The 23,068-nt window shown below is 43.9% G+C and overlaps 1 protein-coding gene across 5 annotated transcripts in view; it reads left to right on the top strand.

Annotated features, from left to right (window-relative positions):
- The window catches only part of RNF216 (ring finger protein 216), a 145,597-nt gene that overhangs the window by 50,920 nt on the left and 71,609 nt on the right, over positions 1 to 23,068 (top strand). For all 5 annotated transcript variants that reach the window (XM_034988309.1, XM_034988310.1, XM_034988308.1 and 2 more), the window contains exons 9-13: positions 2,865 to 3,004; positions 7,144 to 7,194; positions 8,107 to 8,244; positions 10,018 to 10,166; positions 10,879 to 10,957. In XM_034988309.1, coding sequence (XP_034844200.1) covers positions 2,865 to 3,004; positions 7,144 to 7,194; positions 8,107 to 8,244; positions 10,018 to 10,166; positions 10,879 to 10,957 — 557 coding nt within the window. The remainder of the gene's footprint in view (positions 1 to 2,864; positions 3,005 to 7,143; positions 7,195 to 8,106; positions 8,245 to 10,017; positions 10,167 to 10,878; positions 10,958 to 23,068) is intronic.

Genomic DNA, 23,068 nt, shown 5'->3' with positions numbered 1-23,068 from the left:
ATTCTCACAAGTCTGCCAAAGAATGAGAAAGTGGGGGCAGTGTGTAGGTGGTTCTTTATTCAGCTAAATTTATCCAGTCTAGACTCGACATCCCAAATACATAGTCGATCCATATTTGTTTCTGTCAGTGGTAGAGAAAAGAAAGTACCACTTTGCAAGATGGTCCACTCCCTTGTTGGTCAGCTCTATCTTTTAGAAACGTCTTTTATATCAGGTCAAAATGCACCTTCCTGAAATTTCTTGCCATGGGTGTAGTTCTTGTATCTGAAAAGACTTGGAATCTGTCTGTTGCTTCTTTGTCTTTCTGACTGCCCTTCTCTGTGTGTCTCCTCTAGCTTGTAAGAATCTGTTTGAAAGTCTGGGTGGACAGAATACTCCAGATGAGTCTGCTGTGTAGAGACAACACACAGCGTTAATATTTACGGCTAACATATACACTTAACCTTCCTTGACAGCAATTTACAAGTATAGTCTGAGAGTCCTCCATCTATCTGCTCCAGGAATCTTAATTTTTCACCTTTTCTGCCATTTTTCCATCCTAGCACCGCTATTTGGGTTATACGTTGCTTGGCTCAAAGAGGGAGTCAGGATTCTCCCTCCACTGTCCTTTTTATGGTTTTATGAGCTGACCAGTAGACAGTCTTCTCATGAAGAGCCTGGGTAGAATCTGGATGTAAACTGAACATCAAAAAATACAACATACTATCTCGCAAAGCTGACCAAGACAAAAGAAGACATAAATTACCAGTATCAGGAGTTTTCACCCTTCATAGGGGATCTCACCATAGACCCTACAAACTGCTAATGCAGAATACCGTGAACAACTTTACACACATAAATCTGACAACTTAAATGAAATGGACCAATTCCTCAAAAAAAAACGACAAAATACCAAGACTTACCCATGTTTAAATAGATAATTTAGATAGCCCTGTAGCTCTCAAGGAAATTGAATTCATAATTTTAAGTCTCCCAGAAAAGAAATCTCCAGCCTCCTTTGGTTTCACTGACAAATTCTTCTAAAAATGTTTAGAAAAATTAACACTAATTCTACATAGTAGCTTCTAGAAAATAAGAGGAGGAAGCACTTTCCAGCTCATTTTATGAAGTCAGTATTAACCCAGATAACAAAAGCAGATAAAGATGGCACAAAAAACTATAGACCAATATACCTCATGAATAGGCATGCAAAATTCGTTAACAAAATAGCAGCAAATAGAAGTTAGCAATATATAAAAAAAATATGTGCCATGATCAAGTCAGGTGTATTCCAGGGGTGCGAGGCTAGTTTAATATTTTGAAGAACAGTCCATATGATCCACCATATTAACAGGTTAAAGAAGGAAAATTACGTGACCATGTTAATTGATGCGGAAAAGGCATTTAACAATATTTAACACCTAGTCATGATTAAAATTCAGAAAATTAGGAACTTGAGAGGAGCTTCTTCAACTTGATAACATCTACAAGAAAACCTAAAGCTAATACTTTATTTAATGGTGAATCCTTTCCCCCTAAATCAGGAATGGGGGAAGGAGGTTTTCTGTTTACTGCTGTTCAACATGAATTGAAAGTTACAGCCAATGAGGAAACTCCAAGGAATCTACCGAAAATACATCTTCTAGAGTCATTGAGTATCATTGCAAGGTATAAGGTCAACCTACAAAAACCGATTATATTTCTATATACTGGCAATGAGCATGTGGAAATCAAAGTATAATACTATTTGTAATTACTCCCCCTCCCATTAAATACTTGGCTTAAATCTAACAAAACATGTATTAAGACTTGTGATAAAAACTAGAAAACACTCAAGAAAGAAACCAAAGGTGGAAGTCAGCGGAGACCTGTTTTGTGATCATTGGCAGGAAGACTCAATGTCGTAAGGATGTCAGTCCTCCCCGAATTGATCTACAGATCCCAGCAAAGCTTTTTGGTAGCCACAGGCAGGTTTATCCTAGAATTTCTATGGAGACGGTACTGAAGTAGCCAGAATAATTGCTGAAGAGAATAAGTGGGAGAAGGATCAGGAACCAGATAGAGTAAATACTGATAAAGCCAGAAGGTGTTATGAAGAAGAGATTTCAGAGAGTGAATAGAAGATCTTGGGTAGAATAAGCAGTTTTCTAGAAAATATAAATTACCAAATCCAAAGAAATAAAAAAGCTGAACAGGCCAATTACATGGTGTGATATTTACCATTCTGTTATCTTTTACTCTAAATGTTACTGTACATTTAGGTACTTAGGTACTACTCTTTCAGCTTTTGTATGTGAAGGGGTTCAGAGTAAAAAGTTTAAAAAACCTTCATCAGACACATGTGCACCTACCAGAACGGCTACAATTACAAGCTGACGGTACAGGTGATGAGGACGTGGTATGACACCCTGCCAGTGGAGGGAGCGTGTAAACTGGCACAACTGCTTTGCAGAACTGGCACGATTTTCTAAAGCTGCAGCCATGCCTCTCTGTGATCCAGCACTTCCTCTCCCTCATGTATGCTCTGCTGAATTGCAGACACATTCAGCAGTAGTAACCCACAACTATAAACCCAGCTGTCCTCAGTAGAATGAATAATGATGAAGTGTGGTATATTCACACAGTGCAGTACTGCCAGGAGAGGAGGGACCTTCCATTTGGAGCATAACAAGGAAAATGAAAACATTAAAGTCAAAACATGTGCCTGATAAGTTAGGGAATGGCAAGGGGCTGAAGTTTCCCACATGTAGAGTACGTTACTGGAGTTAGAAACTTACTCTTTGGGGGGGTACGCGGGGGGACTGGGCCACAGGAGCCTGGAAGGGATGCCCTGGATTCCTCACAACAGTTGTCTGCATGGTTTTGCATTGTCACATGTCTTCTAGGTGACATAAAAATAGAAAAGAGGATGTTCTTTCTGGAAAATAAGCGGCGACATTGTAGGTCTTACGACCGGCGTGCCCTTCTTCCAGCTGTGCAGCAAGAGCAGGAGTTCTATGAGCAGAAAATCAAAGAAATGGCAGAGGTAGGAGGATGGGTTTGGGGTGTGTTTCTGGCTTTCTGGTTTGCTCTTAGGACTTAGTATAAAACTATCTTTGAAAATTTACATTTTCTTTGAAGCAGTTGGTTTGAATAAACTAATACACTTATAAAGCTTTCTAAAAAACAACTGGTTTTGGGGCGCCTGGGTGGCTCAGTTGGTTAAGCAACTGCTTTCGGCTCAGGTCATGATCCTGGAGTCCCAGGATCGAGTCCCGCATCGGGCTCCCTGCTTAGCGGGGAGTCTGCTTCTCCCTCTCCCGCTCCCCCCTCTTGTGCTCTTTCTCTCTCTCACTCTCTCTCTCAAATAAATAAATAAAATCTTTAAATAAATAAATAAATAAATAAAAATAAAAAACAACTGGTTTTGTAAGGATATTGACCAAAGTTCAACATTTTACAAACCAGATTTATGTTAGAGAATTTTAATTGGAGCTTAATGAACATACGTATTTCACCTCCCTCAACCTCTAATAACGAAGAACAACCGGAGAGAGATCCGTTAGCCCTTCAGTTCTTCCAAATAAACTGTCAAGTGTGCGAGACAACCTGAATGTTTATGTACTGGTGGTTTACTACATATTTTCTGGACCAGTGGCTCTCAGTTTGACCCATGAACCCCTGAGTTCCCAAGACTCTTCAGGAGGTCAGTGAGGTCAGATCTCTTACCCTGATGATGAGACATTATATTTGCCTGCTTCACTTTGTTGAATTTGTTCTGACAAAACAACAGCAGTGGTACCTCAGCATAAATCAAGTCGGTGGCACCTTTCTTCACCACCACGCACTCACATTTAAGAAAGAAGCCCATGTTATTTAAAAATGCCTTTGATGAGGGGCGCCTGGGCGGCTCAGTTGGGGAAGGTCTGACTCCTGAGTTCAGCTCAGGTCCTGATCTCAGGGTCTTGAGATTGAGCCATGTCCAGCTCTGCACTGGGCTCTCTCCCCCCCCCCCCCCCCCGCCACATGCATGCGTGTACTCGCTCGCTCATTCTCAAAAAAAATAACTAATAATAAATAATGCCTTCAGTGAAACAGTAAAATTTATTCATTTTATCAAATTTTGACCCTTGAGCACGTTACGTTTTCGCTGCTCTGTGTGACAACATGGGAAGTCCACACTAAGTGCTCTTGCCGCGTCCCGACTGTGATGATGTTCCAAGAAGCACTTGTGCCTTTGAGTTGCAAGCTGCCGAATGAGGCACTTTCCCCCCCAAAAAACACAATTTTTACTTGAAAAATTGATTATTCAGGAGTAGGCATTGGGCAGACATCATCTCAAAAATCAAATGATTATTTGTGGCCAATGATAAAACTCTAGATCTCAAGCAGAAATTAGAAGTTTTGATCCATCTGTCACAGTTCCTTCTCATCTGTTACATGAAAGCCTGTTGGTGTACCTTGCACTTTAATGGATCTTCCACACATGCGTGATTTTAGCCTCTAAAACACTAATTTGTGAGTTATGTAGGTCTTCCAGATGTTGGCACATGGTACAGTATCAGACCGTCGCAGTCATTAATTTCTCATCAGAAAAGTGTTAAAAAGTGTTGGCGGAATGCTTCTTTGTAGTCCTTATCCTCGTCCATATTGTTCCACGTCTGGCCAGTGGTATCCCCTTCAAATCATTGACTCTGTCCTGGCCTCAGTTGTTCTTGACGACACCCCTTCTTTCTGGCTCACAAGGTGACCGAGGTTCAACCTCTGCTTTTCTTGACCTGGACCTGGAGTCACCCGCCTCTCCAGTGCACCTTATTTTCTTCTAGTGGGAATTCATACTGAGGCTGCTGTTTCAGATTTGGTTTACAGGGTTTTTTTTAAACTTCTTTCATTTTATGTTTGTACTTCTTTCCTCTTACGCTGAAAATCTTGATTCTATGCAGTATTAATATAATGACTTATTTTCTTTATCCTATATTATATACTTAATATTTCCAAAACAACAGTCCATATTATTACCAATAAGGGTGGCTCAGTCGTTGGGCGTCTGCCTTCGGCTCGGGTCACGATCCCAGGGTCCTGGGATCGAGCCCCGCATCGGGCTCCCTGCTCAGCGGGAAGCCTGCTTCTCCCTCTCCCACTCCCCCTGCTTGTGTTCCCTCTCTCGCTGTGTGTCTCTCTCTGTCAAATGAATAAATAAAATCTTAAAAAAAAAAAAAAGGCTACTGAATACAGTCTTAAGATTTATTGATAATTTTCTTGTCAGGTTATATCAGATGAGGAATATGAAATCAAAATATTAAAAAGTCACTTGGAGGGGCACCTGGGTGGCTCAGTCGTTAAGCGTCTGCCTTCAGCTCAGGTCATGATCCCAGGGTCCTGGGATCGAGCCCCGCATCAGGCTCCCTGCTCAGAGGAGAGCCTGCTTCTCCCTCTCCCACTCCCCCTGCTTGTGATCCTTCTCTCACTGTGTCTCTCTCTGTCAAATAAAATCTTTAAAAAAAAAAAAAAAATCATTTGGAATAAGTCTGTGTGGTTATGCCATTAACCTGATAAACAATGAAGTTTTGATATGATAAATGATAAACAAGTTTACAAATTTTAAGGTATTGGTTTTTTGGGTTTTTTGTTCCAAGATTCATTTATTTGAGAGAGAGAGAATGTGCTGGCAGGGGGAGGGGCCGAGGGAGAGAGAATCTCAAGCAGACTCCCTGCTGAGCATGACTCTGGCTGGATCCCAGGACCCCGAGATCATGACCTAAGCCGAAATCAAGAGCTGGACACCTAACCAACTGAGCCATCCAGGCGTTCCTTGGTTTTTGGTTTTTAATTTTTTTTTAAGTTTATTTAAGTAATCTGTACACCCAGTGTAGGGCTCAAACTCATGACCCCAAGATCAAGAGCCACAGGCTCTTCCGACTGAGCCAGACAGGTGCCTCTCTATATAACCCTTGTTAATAGTCTTGACTGTCTTTCCTTATTTTATGTAAAAGTAAATATATGGGGGGGGGGTTGTTGGGGTTTTTTTGGCTTTGCCTATCTTTCTTACCTGAAGCACACTTTTCTGCCCCTTGCTTTTATTTTATTTCTTTTTAAGATTTTATTTATTTATTTGACAGAGCGAGAGAGCACAAGCAGGGGGAACAGTAGAGAGAGAGGGAGAAGCAGGCCCCCCTCCCAAGCAGAGAGCCCGACGCAGGGCTCGATCCCAGGACCCTGGGATCATGACCTGACCGGAAGGCAGACGCCCAACCATCTGAGCCACCCAGGCGCCCCTGCCCCTTGCTTTTAAACTTAGCAGTGCATCCTGATGATCAGTCTTAAGCAAACCAGAGGTTTTTCTTTCCTTGTTAAAACTGCCTAGTGTGCCTTTGCAGTAGCAGTGTTGATTCAGTTACTCTCCTTAATGGACATCCAAAGTTGTTTCCGTTGTTTTTTGCTATTATAAATAGTGCCATGACATTAAATAACCTTGAGCATACTGTATTTCCTGTTTCTGCCCCAGAGTATCTTTTTTTTTTTTAAAGACTTATTTATTTATATGAGAGAGAGCACATGAGAGGGGGGAGGGTCAGAGGGAGAAGCAGACTCCCTGCTGAGCAGGGAGCCCGATGCGGGACTCGATCCTGGGACTCCAGGATCATGACCTGAGCCGAAGGCAGTTGCTTAACCAGCTGAGCCACCCAGGCGCCCTCTGCCCCAGAGTATCTTAAGAATACATTCCTCGATGTGCTTTGGATGAATCAAAGTACCTAAATACTTAGGTACCGTGTTATATAATGCCAAGTTTCTTCCATAGTGGTTGTGTTGGTTTGCATTCTCACCAACAAAAGATGTTGTCAAACTTGGTTTTTACCCATTTGGTTTATTGTTTGCTTATGCTATTCTTTGCTATTCAGAAGTGTTGTTATGTACTCGTCTTTCCCCTTATTCCTTCTACATTTTGAGTCAGATTCAAGAAAGCGTCCCTCATATTTTCTAGTATTTGTTTGGTTTCCTTTTTTTATATTTAACTTTCTTGTGCATTTTAAATTTACTCTGAGGTACCTTTTTAAGCTACTAAACTCTGTAACTGAAGAGATGATTATTCGTAATAGAGTTCTTTTATGTTTATGGAAATAAATGCTAAATGTTTGTGGCATCTTTACTAAATTTGTGTCTGCATGTATTGGTTTTGTTCTTCAGCATGAAGACTTTTTGCTTGCCCTGCAGATGAATGAAGAACAGTATCAAAAGGTAGTTTGAAATCTCACTAATTCATTTATTCTGGGTATTTACGTGACCTGTTTTTCTTTATCAATTCCTGGTGGCAAATTGCTTCCTGTATAACCTCCTGTTGATCTGCTGGGTTTATGGTTCAACCAAGTTACAGTTAGGTGCTTGAACCATGATGGGTACTCCTAATGCCAGACTGGATCAGAACTGAAGCACAGATAATGACAGAGTTGTTTCTCTTAAAAAAAAAAAAATTCCTGGAATCCATTGAATAGACTTTTAAAGGAAAATTTAGAATTCTGGTGTCAAAAAGTTGGAAGAGATCTGTCTGACCGCAGGACCAGGTCACTTTTGTCCACTATCTGCTGTCCTCACCTCGTGGCCTTTTCTAGCATAGTGGGAATGGATTGGGGTCTGGGTCTGTCTCTGCCAATGAGAAGAGCAGGTTTCATGGTGTTCAAGTACTGGAGGTTATGCTCTAGCTAGCTTCATGGTCCCGTAAGATACAGTGTGGGCTGAGACACAACCCCCTCACACTCCTGCCCTCTAATAAGAAGAGCAAAATCCAACTTTGGAAGCTTTTTGGAATAACATCTCTCATGCCACTTGTCCCTGACTCTCATAGTCATATTAGCATCTGAGTATAGATGTTATGGTTCTGTTGACACCATGGAACTCATGATATGATCACTTTGTACAAAGGGTGACTCTGAAGAATAAAAACCCATGAAAATTCTCACTATCTTTAGTTACATGTTAATATCTGTACTAGCACCTCAGGCTAGATGTACAGAGCAGAAAATAGCTCATCGATGTCTTATGGCTTCTAGAGGTGGCTTTTGACCTCAGCGTGTGTTTGGGAATGGGGGAATATGAAACCTAGCTGCCCCTCTGCTTCAGTGTATAGCATCTCATGTGTGTGACGGCCCGCAGGACGGCCAGCTGATTGAGTGCCGCTGCTGCTATGGGGAGTTTCCATTCGAGGAGCTTACTCAGTGTGCGGATGCTCACTTGTTCTGCAAAGAATGTCTCATCAGATATGCCCAAGAGGCGGTCTTTGGATCTGGAAAGGTGAGAATCATGTAATATTCCCACACGCAGGAAATGTTCACAGAGTATGAGACCCCATTTATAGGCAAGTGTAAGTGCCTCGTCGAATTGCTCTTTCTGGGGTGAGCTGGAACTTTTAAGACATGCTGGTATGTGTGTGATTCCTAGACAGCCCCTGGCTGGTGTGATTGTGTTGGTTGTAAGCAGAGTAGATTCCTTCTTGGGGAATGGCGCTGTTCCTCTGTGCCCCCATGCCTATGCCAGGAGCACCGACGTCTTCACTCATCAGTCCTTTTTGTAATAAAAAATGAAGAGATCCTTGCAGCTGGACAGAGACTGAATGAGAGTGCATTGTTGGGGTTTTTTTAAACAAGATTTTTAAAGGATTTTATAGTTTATTAAAATGAATAACTATTGGGACACCTGGCTGGTTCAGTCAGAAGAGCATGTGACTCTTGATTTGGAGGTCATGAGTTTGAGCCCCATGTTGGGTGTAGAAGTTACTTAAAAATAAATAAGTAAACTTTAAAAAAAGATGAAAAGAACTAGAAGCCTTTAAAAAAAAATGAATAACTTTCCACGATCATATTTCTCTGTGCAAAGTTAGTGTCTGTTGATACCAGCATAACATAATATGAAAAGGAGTTTTGTTTTGTCTTAAGGAACGATTAAAAACCAGAATTACTTTTCTTTTTCCTTTTTTTTTTTTAATTTATTTGACAGAGAGAGACACAGCCAGAGAGGGAACACAAGCAGAGGGAGTGGGAGAGGGAGAAGCCAACTCCGGCCGAGCAGGGAGCCCAATGCGGGGCTCAATCCCAGGACCCTGGGATCATGACCTGAGCCGAAGGCAGAGGCTTAACGACTTGAGTCACCCAGGCGCCCCCCAGAATTACTTTTCATAAATGCCTGACCAATAATCAAATCATTCAACATCAGTTAGTCTAAAGTCAGTTGCAGTTTAGTCAAGAACGGAGTAACCGTTACAAGCAGAATGGTGTGGCAGGCAGAATAATGGTCCCCCAGAGATATCCCCGTCCTCATCCCAGAACCTGTGGATACGTTACCTTACATGACAGGGGAATTAAGGTTGCTAGTTGGTGGCCTTGAAATGGGAAGAGTAGCCTGGATTATCCAGATGGGCCCAGTGTAATCACAGGGGTCCTTAAAAACGGATGAGAGAGGCAGAAGAGGAAGTTGGACTGATGTGGCATGAGAAGGACTCTGTGCTGCTGATGCCTTTGAAGATGATGGCCAGGGCCCCCTGGAGCAGCTGTCCCGGAGGCTGTCTTCCTTTCTCTTGGAAGAGTGTTAGTCCCTTGACTCCATCTGAAAGGAGTAAGATCCAGACAGAGGCTTTCCAAACAACCCCCTTGGTTTTAGTCTGTATTCCTGTCAGTCTCCTCTTCTATGACTCACCTCCGCCTTCCCCAAGGTCTAGACCTCCAACCTTTTCAGGGTCCCTGGAGGAAATCAACTCACTTCTCACAAATATCTCCTTTTCAGACACTGCGCCATGACCTTCCTTGTTGCTCTCCACCTTACTTCGGTTTGGACTGATAGAGGCCCTCTGGTGCTATATCAGAGATGGACTTTGGGGGGTTTTATCACGCTTTCCTTGTTTTGAGTGTCGTCACTTTCTTAACCACTGTTTATCCACTTCCCATTGAGGGAGGCTTTGAACCACTGAGGCTTTTGTTTTTCTAAAAATTTGGTTGAAATTTCTTTCTTTCTTTCTTTTATTTAATTTAATTTTTTTTTTTTTTTTTTTGCTTCCTGACCTTATAATTCCAGTCAGAACTCAGCTGCATGGAAGGCAGTTGCACATGTTCATTCCCAACCAGTGAGCTGGAGAAGGTGCTTCCCCAGACCATCCTGTATAAATACTACGAGCGGAAAGCTGAAGAGGAAGTTGCTGCAGCTTACGCCGATGAGCTTGTCAGGTGAGTTCTCAGAGTTGGAGAGTGTCATCGGTCACCTCATTCCCCATTATGAAGATTGCCTGAACACTTTCATCAGATGATGAAAATCTATAACAAAGCTGGATCTTCCAGGGGCGCCTAGGTGGCTCAGTTGGTTAAGCGACTGCCTTCGGCTCAGGTCATGATCCTGGAGTCCTCGGAGTCCCGCATCGGGCTCTGCTCAGCAGGGAGTCTGCTTCTTCTGACCCTCCCCACTCTCATGCTCTCTCTCTCTATCTCATTCTCTCTGTCAAATAAATAAATAAAATCTTTAAAAAAAAAAACAAAAAAACTGGATCTTCCAGGTCTTCTGGCATTTTCTTCTGAGCAGTAGGGAATAATTTTATTAATGGGAAAATCCACATTTCACATTTTTACTCACATTCCTTGGTACCTCTTAATCACTTGGCTTATAGGTACAATCGTTACGCACTGAGTTGGAGGATGGAGGAAAGGTGATACGTGCAAGGAGTTCTCACAAAGGTAGGGGTGTATATTTATTGAGTGGTTTGCACTGAGGCAGGACCCAAAATGGCATCTGCATTTCCTGGTAAGAGCCAGCACAAAGGAGAGCCTCAGTCTTGTTTTAATTAAAAAGGAGATATGGCTGTCCAGCTTAAAATTCCATTATTAGTGTGAACATGGAACCAATTTAATATTCTGAGTAATATTCCTTCTGCTGTTTTGATTGTAGGTGCCCCTCCTGCAGCTTTCCTGCTCTGTTGGACAGTGATGTGAAGAGGTTCAGTTGTCCCAATCCTCGCTGCCGAAAGGTAGGGAAGCAAATTTTTTTCTAGATTCATTTGAATTTTGGTGTTATAGACTACACTGATGGCCGTGTATCTGCCGGTTATCTGTGTGCTGATCTGTGAGAAGGGTTTGTGTGCTCTCCTTTTAATGAAAGCAAATGAAGATCAGTACTTGGTGAATCGTGGTTGACATGGTTGCAAAGATGGGGGTCACCTGTGGAATTCCAGTCATAAAGCTCTAGATTCCTGTTGTAGGCCTTCTTCCTGTGAGGGCAGATGTCGTAATGTAAAATATGAAGGGTTAAAGGCCTAGGTATCATGGTGGCATCTGTGTCGCATCTGGTAGAATATTCACTAACTGTTCTTATAAGAACTGATTGTGTTGGGTGCCAAAGCCATCAAGTCACCTCGGTGCTGAAAATCTTTTTTTTAACTAGACTCCCCTGTGAGCTAAGAATGTCTTAAAATGTGTCAGCTATTTACAAGCCACTTAGAGTTTTTAAGCGTCTAGCATCAACCTAGACAAGTATGTTTTAAGCCATTTTTCTAAAATAGCATGACCAGGGCGCCTGGGTGGCTCAGTTGGTTAAACATCTGCCTTCAGCTCAGGTCATGATCTCAGGGTCCTGGGATTGAGCCCTGCGTCGGGCTCCCTGCTGAGCAGGGAGCCTGCTTCTCCCTCTCCCTCTCCCCCCACCTGCCTATGCTCCCTCCCTCCCTCTCTCAAATAAGTAAAGTCTTTAAAAAGAAATTAAAAATTAAAAAAAATAGCATGACCACAGTTGAACATTATAATACCTCTGCCTTACTGCAGGAGTGGAGAAATGAAAGTAGTCATTGGGAAAGGAGGAAGAAACTAAACTAATGGACTAAATTTTATTCCTTTTGTTTTCAGCATTAACATTTCTTTGTAAAATCTGGGTGTATTTTTAGAATTTATGTGTCCATTTAATAATTTGTCCCCACCCTCAGGCTGTTGCTATAACAATTTTCCCAACAGTCTCTGGCTTTTGGAACTAAGTGGAGCACGTGACTGCCCTGTGTGCTCCCCTTGCACCCAGCACTGGAATGCCTGGGGAGGCAGTAGCCAAGGGAAGGAAAGGTTAGGTGGAGGAGAAGTGAAGATGTTGGAGTGTTTTTAGGTCTGAAGATGAGTAGCATCCTGAAGGCTCACCAGCTGGGTGGGGCCAGGCTATGCAGATCTTGAGCATCAGTTTAAGGTGGCAGAGGGGGAACAGCAAGGGGACTGAGATAACAGGGAGATCTTTTCAGCTGTTATAGTCCAGGTCAGAGATGCACATCACTGCCACCTCCTGTGGAATCTCCGTGAATTGCTAAGATGGAGCTGGGAACTACATTTCCTCCAAGAATTCCAAATTAGACTCTACCGATAAGTGTTCATAGACAATTTGGAAGGCAAAAGAGAAGGTGAGGCCATTATTCTCCCAAGACAGTTACAGGCAGTCCTAAGGACACACATGAGTCTGAAACAGTGTCCTGTGAGTGTCTTCAGAACATCAACCTGGGATGTCAGTGAAAGGGTCCCAGTGGCTTTTAAGATCTGAAGCAGAAACATCAAATATTCGGCTTCCTCTCTGTGGAAGGGATATACATGCCTTGTTGAACTTGGAGGTGGCCGTGTAGCTTCTTTTGGTCAATGAAATGTCAGTGTGGATGAGGTCAGTCACTTGCAGAAAAAGTGGTAAAAACATGATTTGGGGTGATGTCAACAAGCAGACAGCCCCAGACCCTCCTTCCCCAGCCCCCTACAGAGACACTGATCAACATTACACAGACCGGTTCCCTTTGTGAGAAATTTAGAAACCAGGTAGGAGGCTCCTGCATTCCAGACAGTGCAAAGCCGGCTGCATTGAAGCCTGTAGGAAAATTCATGGAACTCACTTGCCAGAGACCCTCCCATCTGCACATGCAGGAAACATCTAAATCCTCGCTTCCCCACCCCCACCCCCATCCCCCAGGGGGAGGGAAAGGGAAGACTCGAACATAATCCAGCATTCAGTCTTCTTGGGCAGCTGCCCAAGGGGCTGGCTTTTGTCTTTCCTGACTCTAAGCAGCACCAGGTTGGAGATTGCTGAGAAGAAAGGCAACATTTTATATATTTACTTATTTTTATTTATTTTAAGGAAGCTCTGTGCCCAACATGGGGCTTGAATTTATGACCCAGAGATCCTCAGTTCTACCAACTGAGCTGCCAGGTGCCCCCAAAGGCAACATTTTAAGCTAACATACACTACCATTGCCGTTCCCCTCAGTTTAGTGTGCAAAGAACTGGAGGAAACCCCCAACTCCCAGCTTCTCCCTGGGGAGGGAAAGAGTTGGAACATGTGTCCAGGGTTCTGGCCTTTGGGAGTACTGCCTAAAGGAGTTGGACTGCTCCAGAGAACCTGCAGTACTATAGACAGACACCAGAGGGAGAAAGAGATTATAAGCTCCTAAAAAAAGAAACTTAGCGAGACCTCTGTAATTGAGAATTTACACATGTTAAGTCCAGAGAAGACGCCTCCTAAGTAAAGGCTCCCAGAATCTATAGCTAGGCTGGCTGGTGAAGGTCTTTCCCTGTACAAAGCCATTGTGTAAAAACTGGGAGAGGTGACTGTTTCTTCAAATATGTGGATCCTGCCACAAAGCAACAAGGTGTATAGGAAGGAATACAGTCCAACCAAAGGAACAAAGTAGATCTCCAGAAAGGACACTAAAGAAAAGGAGATATGTATGTGAATTACCTGAAAATTCAAAATAATCATCATAAAGATGTTCAACAAGCTCGGGAAAATGATATGTGAACAAAATGAGAATATCAACAGAGAAAATATGGAGAAGAGTCAAACAAAATTGGAGCTGAAGAATACAATAACTGATGGAAAATTTCACTAGAGGGATTCTTCATCAGGTTTGACCAATCAGAAGAAAGAACCAGTGAACTCAAAGACAGGTCATTTGAAATTATCTAGTCAGAAGAACAGAAAGGAAAAAAAAGAATGAAGAATAAGGAAAGCTTGAGGCACCAATGGGAGGGACACCATCAAGTGAACCAGTGTATGTGCTGTAAGAGTTTCAGGAGGAGAAGAGCGAGAGAGAGACAGAAAGCTTATTTGCAAAAATAATGGCCAAAAACATCTAAAATCTGGGAAAGGAGAATGGGTATCCAGATTCAAGAAGCCAAATAGGCCCCAATTAAAACGAACCAACACAGTATAGGGGAGAGTTAATATTGTCAAAATGTCATACCTATACAATGCCATCTGTAGATTTACTCACAATTCCTATGAAAATACCAACTGCTTTTTTTGAAGAAACAGAAAAAAAGTCCTAAAATTCATATAGAACTGTGAAGAATCCCAAATAGCCAAAACAATCTTGAGAAAGAAGAACAGAGCTGGAGGCCTTATACTTCCTGGCTTCAAAGCATATTACAGAGTTACAGTAATCAAAACAGTATGGTACTGGCATAAAGACAGACCTACAGACCAGTGGAACCAAACAGAGAGCCCAGAAGGAAGCCCACACCTCTGCAGTCAGGGGCACCAAGATTACACCTTGGGGAAAGGTCGTTCTGCTTGACAAATGGTGCCAGACAAACATGACTGCCTGCAGAAGAATGAAATTGGATGTTATCATACACCACAAAGATCAACTCAGAATGGATTAAAAACTGAAACATAATAGGGCGCCTGGGTGGCTCAGTCTTTAAGCGTCTGCCTTCGGCTCAGGTCATGATCCCAGGGTCCTGGGATCGAGCCCCGCATCAGGCTCCCTGCTTGGCAGGAAGCCTTCTTCTCCCTCTCCCACTCCCCCTGCTTGTGTTCTTGCTCTCGCTATCTCTCTCTCTCTCAAATAAATAAATAAAATCTTTAAAAAAAAAAACAAAAACAAAAAACTGAAACATAACAATCTAAAATTCCTAGAAGAAAACATAGGAAGCTTCCTAACATTGGTCTTTGTAGTGATTTCATGATTGTAACACTAATAGCACGGACAACAAAAACAAAAACAGACGAATGGGACTGCATCAGACTGAAAATCCTTTGCACAGAAAAGGAAACCATCAACAGTGAAAAAGTAGCCTATGGCATGGGAGAAAGTATTTGTAAATTATTTCCCTGGTGGGCGCCTGGGTGGCTCAGTTGGTTAAGCAACTGCCTTCGGCTCAGGTCATGATCCTGGAGTCCCGGGATCGAGTCCCGCATCGGGCTCCCTGCTCGGCGGGGAGCCTGCTTCTCCCTCTGACCCTCCCCCCTCTCATGTACTCTCTCTCATTCTCGCTCTCTCAAATAAATAAAAAATAAAATCTTTTAAAAAAAAATTATTTCTCTGGTAAAGTGTTAATACCAGTAATAAACAGGAAGTCCTATAAGTCAGTAACAGCCAATCAGAAATAAGCCAATTAAAAAATGGGCAAAGGACTGGAATAGACATTTCTTCAAAGAAAACCTACAGTTGGCCAACAGATGCATGAAAAGGTGCTCAGCATCACTTGTCATCAGGGAAATGCAAATCAAAGCCACGGTGAGGTCATTTCACATCTAGGATGCTCACCAACACAAAAAAGGAAAAAAGAAAATAAGTGTTGATAAGGATGTGAAGAAATTGAAACCATTGTTCATTGTTGATGGGAATGTAAAACAGTACATCCCCTATGGAAACTAGTATGGGGACTGTCCTCAAAAAATTGGGACGCCTGGGTGGCTCAGTCGTTAAGCGTCTGCCTTCGGCTCAGGTCATGATCCCAGGGTCCTGGGATCGAGCCCCATTATCAGGCTCCGTGCTCAGCGGGAAGCCTGCTTCTCCCTCTCCCACTCCCGCTGCTTGTGTTCCCTCTCTCACTGTCTCTCTCACTGTCAAATAAATAAATAAAATCTTTAAAAAAGAAAAAGGAGCCGTTAAGCGTCTGCCTTCGGCTCAGGTCATGATCTCAGGGTCCTGGGATCGAGCCCCGCATGGAGTCTGCCGCTCCTGCTCCCTCTGCTAGTCTCTCTCTCTCTCTGTCAAGTAAATAAATAAAATATTAAAAAAAAAAAAAAGGGGGGGGTGCCTGGGTGGCTCAGCCGTTAAAAAAGAAAAAGGAAACAGGATTTTGAAGAGCTATTTGTACTCTTGTTCATTACATTATTGTTCACAATAGCCAAGATATAAAAGCAACCTAAATGTCTAACCATGGATGAATGGCTAAAGGAAGTGTCTTTCTATACAACGGAACATTAGTCAGGATTTGAAAAGAAAGAAATCTTGTCATGCTACAACATGGGTGAACCTTGAGAAGTTATGCTAGTGAGATAAGCCTATCACAAAAAGACATTCTGTGTGATTCCACTTACTGCAGGTATGTAGTCACTTACAGAAACAGAAAATAGAATGGTGGTTGCCAGGGGTTAGGGGAGGCGGAAACAGGGAGCTGTTCCGCATGCAATGGGTGTGAAATTTCAGGCACCCAAGATGCAGAAGTTCTCAAGACCTGCTGTACAATAGTGCATATATAGTTAGCAATATTGTACCGTACACTTTAAGATTTGTTCATGGGGTAGATTTTATATAACGTATTTTTTTTTAACACAAAAAGAGAGCTAATGGTTCATTATCTCTTTTCCTTCTGCCAAGATGGACATGTAGAAATAAGTCTCTGTTTTGAGCTACTGAAGTTTGAGTTTGTTCCAATAGCATAACCTAGCATGTCCTGACTGATATCATGAGAACCAAAATGGATGATGGTGGTGGAAAAAAGGAACAGATTTGAAAGATAATGGGGAGATAGGATTAGAAGGAGATACTCTGACTGTAGGGGTGGGGAAAAGTCCAGATGACTCACTTCTCTGGTTTGGGCCACTAAGTGGGTGATGATACTATTCACATAAAATTGCAAGTAGAATAGAAAAACTGGGTGGCTCAGTTAGTTAAGCGTCCAACACTTGATTTTGGCTCAGGTCGTGATCTTGAGGTCATGAGATTCTGTGCCCTATTGGGCCCCACACTGGGCCTGGAGCCTGCTTAGGATTCTCTCCCTCTCCCCTCCCCCTCTTAAAAAAAAAAAAAGATTCCAGGAGAGAAGGTCAATCGATTCTGTTTTAAACAGGTAGAACTTTGAGGATGGAGGTGTTCAGTATGTGTATGTTTTGCTAATGCCTGGCACATAGTAGGTCTCAGTAATTACTTAGAAAGTGACTAGGGTTAGGAACATGAGGGGAGATCTAGGCTAGAGGAAAATTTTGTAGTCAGAAGTAAGAAGCATTGAAAGGAGGGAGCCCTGGGGACAGGGAACACAGATGGGAGCACAGAAAGCCTGCGGCAGGGCATCTAGGAAGTAGGTCACAGGAGTTAGAGAATGCTGATAGCATTTTGATTTAGAATCTCATCAAATTCATAGATGAGTTTGCGGAGATTAATATCAATGAAGTGAGTCCTGATAAGTTCAAAGTATATATTTCCATTTATTTCAGATCTTTTTGTGTCCCTTAGTAACGTTTTCCAGTAAAGAGAATGCATCATAAGGCATTCTCAATGATCGTATGCTTCAGAACTTGACCCTCCCTGCAGATGAGAGCATCCACATTCTGGACGCTTTCCACCATTAGGGTAAGGTCTTCAGAGTTTGGCCCACCGTGGAAAATAAAGTGAAAACTGTCTCTTGGGAACCTGAGGCAGGGACAGCAGGTTCGGAAGTTCCCGCCCTGTTCTTCACTGGGAAGGGAGAGCTAACTTAGACTTAGGTCTAAGCTGGTCCCTCCTTATTAGGCACTATGGTGAGTCACCACTAGGTGGCACTGATACTCCGTGAGGAACGGTTTTCTCTTGAGCATTTCAGAAGTATGTCGGTCAGCAAGACAGTGTCTCCTAAACAGAATTCTTGTAGGCTTAGTACCAAAGCAAACCACTATGTGCATTCAGAATTGAGTACCCGAGATGTCAGTGTTTTTAGAACCTGTGCTTTTACCTTTTCCACTTAAACAAATTTTCCTTATGACATCGTTTCTTTTCAGCTAGATGGCTAAACCCAACCGTTAATCCTTGAGGATTACTAATGTTTAAGAAATAAGCCACAAACTAATTTTTGGCCCGTGTGAGACTAAAGGCATCTGCTTCCTCATTGCAGTGTCTTTGCCAGTAACCTAAACTCCACTTAGATTTCCGGGAACTTGTCACTCTGAGATGAGGCACTTATATTAATATATTATCTAGAGGCAGGCTTGAATGCCTGGAATCATTCCTCTAAAATCCCTGAAGAGAATAAGATACTGTATCTTTGATGAAATGGGGAGAGAGTCTTTGTTTCGTTGATATGACGGAATGCTTTTGTCAAGGCCCTCAGCGCCCTGTGTGTTTGCAGATAAAGGATTGATCAGTTTGTTTTCAGCATGGTGCTTTTAGGAATGAATTGGATGTGTTTGGTGTGGGACTGCAGAGTGTTAGATAAAAGGAGATTTGTAAGCGATGCTTCTGGAATATTTATCCTGAGGGTCAGAATTTCCCTGTTGAGTCTTTCTCTACTTTTCTAGGATCATAGCTTTGCTCCATCAATTCAGAGGTTTTTACGTAGAGCTTTCCAGAAAGGCAGCCAGAGCTACAAGTTCGAGGTTTAAGACTATTCATGAAGTAAGCGCTAACGGAGGGAGACCCATCAGGTGGTGAGACTTTAGTCCGAAGAACTGTGAAGGACACCTGGCTTGGTGTTCCTTAGTGAAACCAAGGGGGTGAGTGTGGCTGGACGTCTTTTCCCGGTGTCACTTGTACTTGTTTTGCTGTGTCTTTCTCACCTTTCTTTCCTCTGTTTCTCATTTCTTTTCCCTACTCCTCTTTTTCTACCATTTCCAGGCCCCATCCTATCCTTTGTAGCATTCAGTGTTACTGACTCCACAGCAGTGAAATATAACCAGAATTCACATCTGCAGTGAACCAGTTTGTTGCTAAAAAACAGGCATCTGCAGCCGCCTGCCGTAGCTGGACGGCCGCGTGAAGAGAATGTAAATGAGCCTGGACCAGCTGTCAGTGCCAGGGTGGCTCCAGCTGTGACAGTGGACGCTTGGCACTTACTAGCAGCACTATCATTTGAGGCCCAGCCCGTCAGCTGACTCCTGTGCTGAGCACAGGCGTTTACATTTATCTAGATCTGAATGAAGCTTGATCCTCTTGTTCCCACTATCAGGGAGGATCTTTATTCAGGAAGTTATGTTGACAAGAACTGAATGTTTGGGTAACAAAGGGATTTTTTTAAGTCCCAGAACGAGCACTCATTCTCTGGCGTGGAAGTCCGTGCTTCATAATGCAAGTCCACAAAAGAGGTGGGGTGGGGTGGGAATTCCCTCCCGGGGATTTGGCCTGCCCCTGCTCACAAGGTGAGTCACTTCCTTCAGAGCCGGAGGGTTCTGGAGGGTTCTGGCGGAATAGCTTAAGACCTCAGGCTGTGTGGTATGCAGGCGTGTTGGGTAGGTGCCATTCAGGGCTCTCAGCTCCTGGCATTCCCCCCAACCACCTTAAAAAGTGGCCTCTGAGGTGTGGAGTGGAGTGACAGTATTTACCCAGTGGTGAGAACCCAGAGGGAGGCCTCCCCGCCACAGACACAGTCCCAGAGGAGATCCCAAGCAGCACTGCTGTGAGCCGCCCTCCCCTCAGTCTCGGGGTAGAGCTGGCATTGTGGCAATGAGGTTTCAGGATCTAACTCTGTTTTTAACTTAATATTTTAGTCATTTTCCAGTTTTTAAAATTCCTCATAGCAAACAGCATAGTGAATGTGTTCATCATAGGCTTCTGATCCTTGAAAGATTTTGGTTGATAATTACACTTCATTACTTATCACTTCACACACTAATATATGATTAGAGAACCTGGAGGCGGGGGGAGAAGTGTGGGGGGGTATGTTCCCAAGAAGAATAAAAACAACAAAAGGCAAATATTGCTTACCTCTTTTCCTATCCTGCCTTCCTAGTAAAAGTCCTGTAAATACCGTATCTGCTGTTGTTTGCAGCACTTAATTTGAAAGGGAGCTAGATATCTACCCAAGGGGAAGAAAGGTAAAATATATACATGGGGGGTCGCCTGGCAGGCTCAGTCAGTAGAACTTGCAACTCTTGATCTTGGGGTCTTAAGTTAAAGCCCCACGTTGGATGTAGAAGTTGCTCGAAAATAAAAAATCTTTAGAAGTACATACGTACACGGTGCCTGGGTGGCTCACTTGGTTAAGCGTCTGCCTTGGGCTCAGATCATGATCCCTGGGATTATGTCCTGCGTCAGGCTCCCTGCTCTGCTTCTCCCTCTGCACCTCTTCCCACTCATTCTCTCAATCCCTCTCTCTCTCAAATAAAAAAAAAATCTTTATATATACACACACGTATACATACGTATACAGGCACAGGTTAAACGACAAAGCGAATATGAATAAAACAGTTATTTTTGTTTCCCCGTAGTCCTACAGGAGTAGTTTCTATTCCTATATTGCATCTTTTCTGTCCCTTGATCCTGGGCACTGAGTAGTGAAAACGGCTGCAGGCCTGGCAGTGCTGCGGGGCGGCCCCCCCAGCGGACAGGGGAGTGCACCTCAGAGCCCAGGCGGGCCAGACAGGCTGAGCTGTCGGCTGGACTTGGGTATTCGCCTGTCCTTGACACCCCGCCCCCCGCCAAGGTGGGTGTTACTCTGCCTTGCCCCCAGAGAACATTCCGGTGCTTCCTTTCTCACCCAGGGAAGCTGCTCTAGAAGGTTAAAATGTTGCTTTGTGTTCCACTTGTGCTGGGCTTCGTTAGTAGGTTCTGAGTTTGGGGGGTTCCCTTGAAGACCGCTGCGTGAGAAGCCCTTGCCGACCTGCCGCCCCGGAGCCAGCCCTGGAGCCAGCCCTGGGCTGGGCGCCGCCGGGCGACAGGGAGCGAGGTGCCTGTGGCCGCGCTTGTGCTGCAGCTCGGAACACAGTCTGGTGGCGTGGTGAATGAAGACAAGGGATTTCGACGTTCAGCCGCCTCAGGCTTCCGTTCCAGCTCTGCCCCTTCTTACCTTTGTGACTGAGGGTAAATACATCCCCTCCCTGAGCCACAGTTTTTAAATCTGTAAAATGAGAACAGTGGCACCTACCTCGCAGACCTCTGGTGAAACGTCAGTGACGTGTGGGTCGTGTCTCATAAAGCGGGGGCGGAGGCGCAGACAGCCTGATGTAGGGAAGCGCCGGTGCCTGGCACGTCTCAGGTCAGGAAACAGTAGCTGCCGCACAGGGAAGGCGCAGACTGATGCCAACGGTGGCTGCAGGTGGGGAGTTCCTAGAAAGGAGGAACTTCTCCCAGATGTCTAAAGTCTCCCACAGGAGTGTGGAATTCCCCTAAGGTGGGCAGATGTAAAGTCCCATCAGGGACCTAAAGAGGACTCTCCCAGACCTTAGCTTTTCAAATCGTGGACTCAGAAAACTCTTCTTACTAGCATGCCACAGTGGAAAGGGGATGGATTTTTTTAAGCTAAATTTTGTGCTGATATATTCTGTAAGAAATGACTGCTGACACTTTAGCCCACATTGTTCAAGTTCAGAGAAGGACCCGGGCTACCCTGGGGAGAGCTGTGTCCTAATGAAGGCTACCTGTGCCCTGCGAGTCTCAGTTGCTTGGTCCACAGCACTGCTGTGTCCCTCCTTTTGGATGTCTTACTGGTTTTTTTTTTTTTATCCCTTTCTGAAAGGTCTGGCATCTCAGGGAGTATTTCAAGAGATGAGTGTAGGAAGGACCTAGAAAAATGATTGTTTGTTTTACTAGAGGACTCAGAATTAGGGACAAAGTGAAAATGGCCGTGCTTTGTCTCCATGACTCATGGGTTATGTTTTTTGTCTTCTTAGGAAGGTGCCGATCTTTGAGTCTTGACCACAGCACCCACCCCCAGTGCAGCAGGGCAGGCCTGGAGGCCGGGACTGCTCACCTTTCACTGTCCTTGTAGTGAAAGGACATACCTCCTTGTCTCTCTTTTGTTTGGGTTTCTACTAAGATACGTTGTCTACAGTATGTATAGAGACTGTGAATTTTTAACAGACTTGGATGGGCACATTATTAAAATTGAAACTCGACCCTTTCTCATGGTTTTTGTGGCCACCCTGCGCCATTGCTTATCAGACTCACCACAGCCTAGCCCTGTTCACAAACCATACGAGGATCATAAGCTTTGAGTGCCTATCTTTCTGGAAACCACATATTACTTGTTTAGTGCCTTCATATGTTTTGTTAAAATAACTTAATTTTTGTGTGTGTGCCTGTGGCCTCATCGAAGGAGAGATGCATTTTGATTCAAAGTCTTTAGAAATCTCACGTTGAAAATCCCTCCAGAATTGACATCTACAAAATACCTTTATAGTCATTTGCCGCCTTCTTGTCTATTCACTAATTAATTGTGTGACCAGGTGTCAGCATTTTGATTTAATTCGTTTTACTGGTTCTCATTGTAGTGTCCTTGGAGGAGCGTGTGCATGCATCACACGGGCATGTGTGTGCATCGTGTGTGTGTGTGTGTGTTTTACATGTGTGTGTTGGAGCGCAGAACCTTCGTGTCCCCTCTTTGCGTTCTCAGCACAGAGCACTGCAGGGCTTCCACCCTTGCAGGTAGAAGAGAAATTGTTGCTATGGTAATAACACAGGCATGAAAACACCCCATCTCCCTGTGGGTGTCTGTGTCAGGGAGGAGGAATGTGGGCAAGGGAAACAGGAGCAAAAAGGAATGCTTGTCTGTGGAGCCATCGCAGGGTGGAATTTCTCATTTGTACTGTTGGATTCAAGGTCATTTTCCCATTGCTGTGGTGCCTGAGCAACGTAAATGCCGTTTTACCGCTCAGTGTCCTCCCTGACTTTGAGACAAACATACAGAGAATGAGGACTTCTCTAGTCCCCAGAGGCTGCATGGCCCTCTCCCAGACCACGATTAGAAATGCATGTCTGTATCTGTGGGCCAGTTTACAGTCCTAAGTGGGATTAACTGCCCAGACCCAGAAGCCATTGCCCTTTGTCTCCATGGTAACAGGCTCAGTAGCCAGCCCTGCCATCTCTTGAAACCTAATGGCATCTGTGTGCTCTGTATCTGCACCACATACCAGTGCTCCTTGAGAAAACGGGCTCAGAATGACCTTGGTGACTAGGATCAGCACTGACAAAGTCCAGTCTGCCGAGGTCAGG

Source organism: Mirounga leonina, unplaced genomic scaffold, assembly GCF_011800145.1.
Source record: "Mirounga leonina isolate KUSES-001 unplaced genomic scaffold, KU_Mleo_1.0 Mir_454, whole genome shotgun sequence".
Taxonomy (NCBI): Eukaryota; Metazoa; Chordata; class Mammalia; order Carnivora; family Phocidae; genus Mirounga; species Mirounga leonina.
This window is presented reverse-complemented; position numbering and strand designations above follow the sequence as displayed.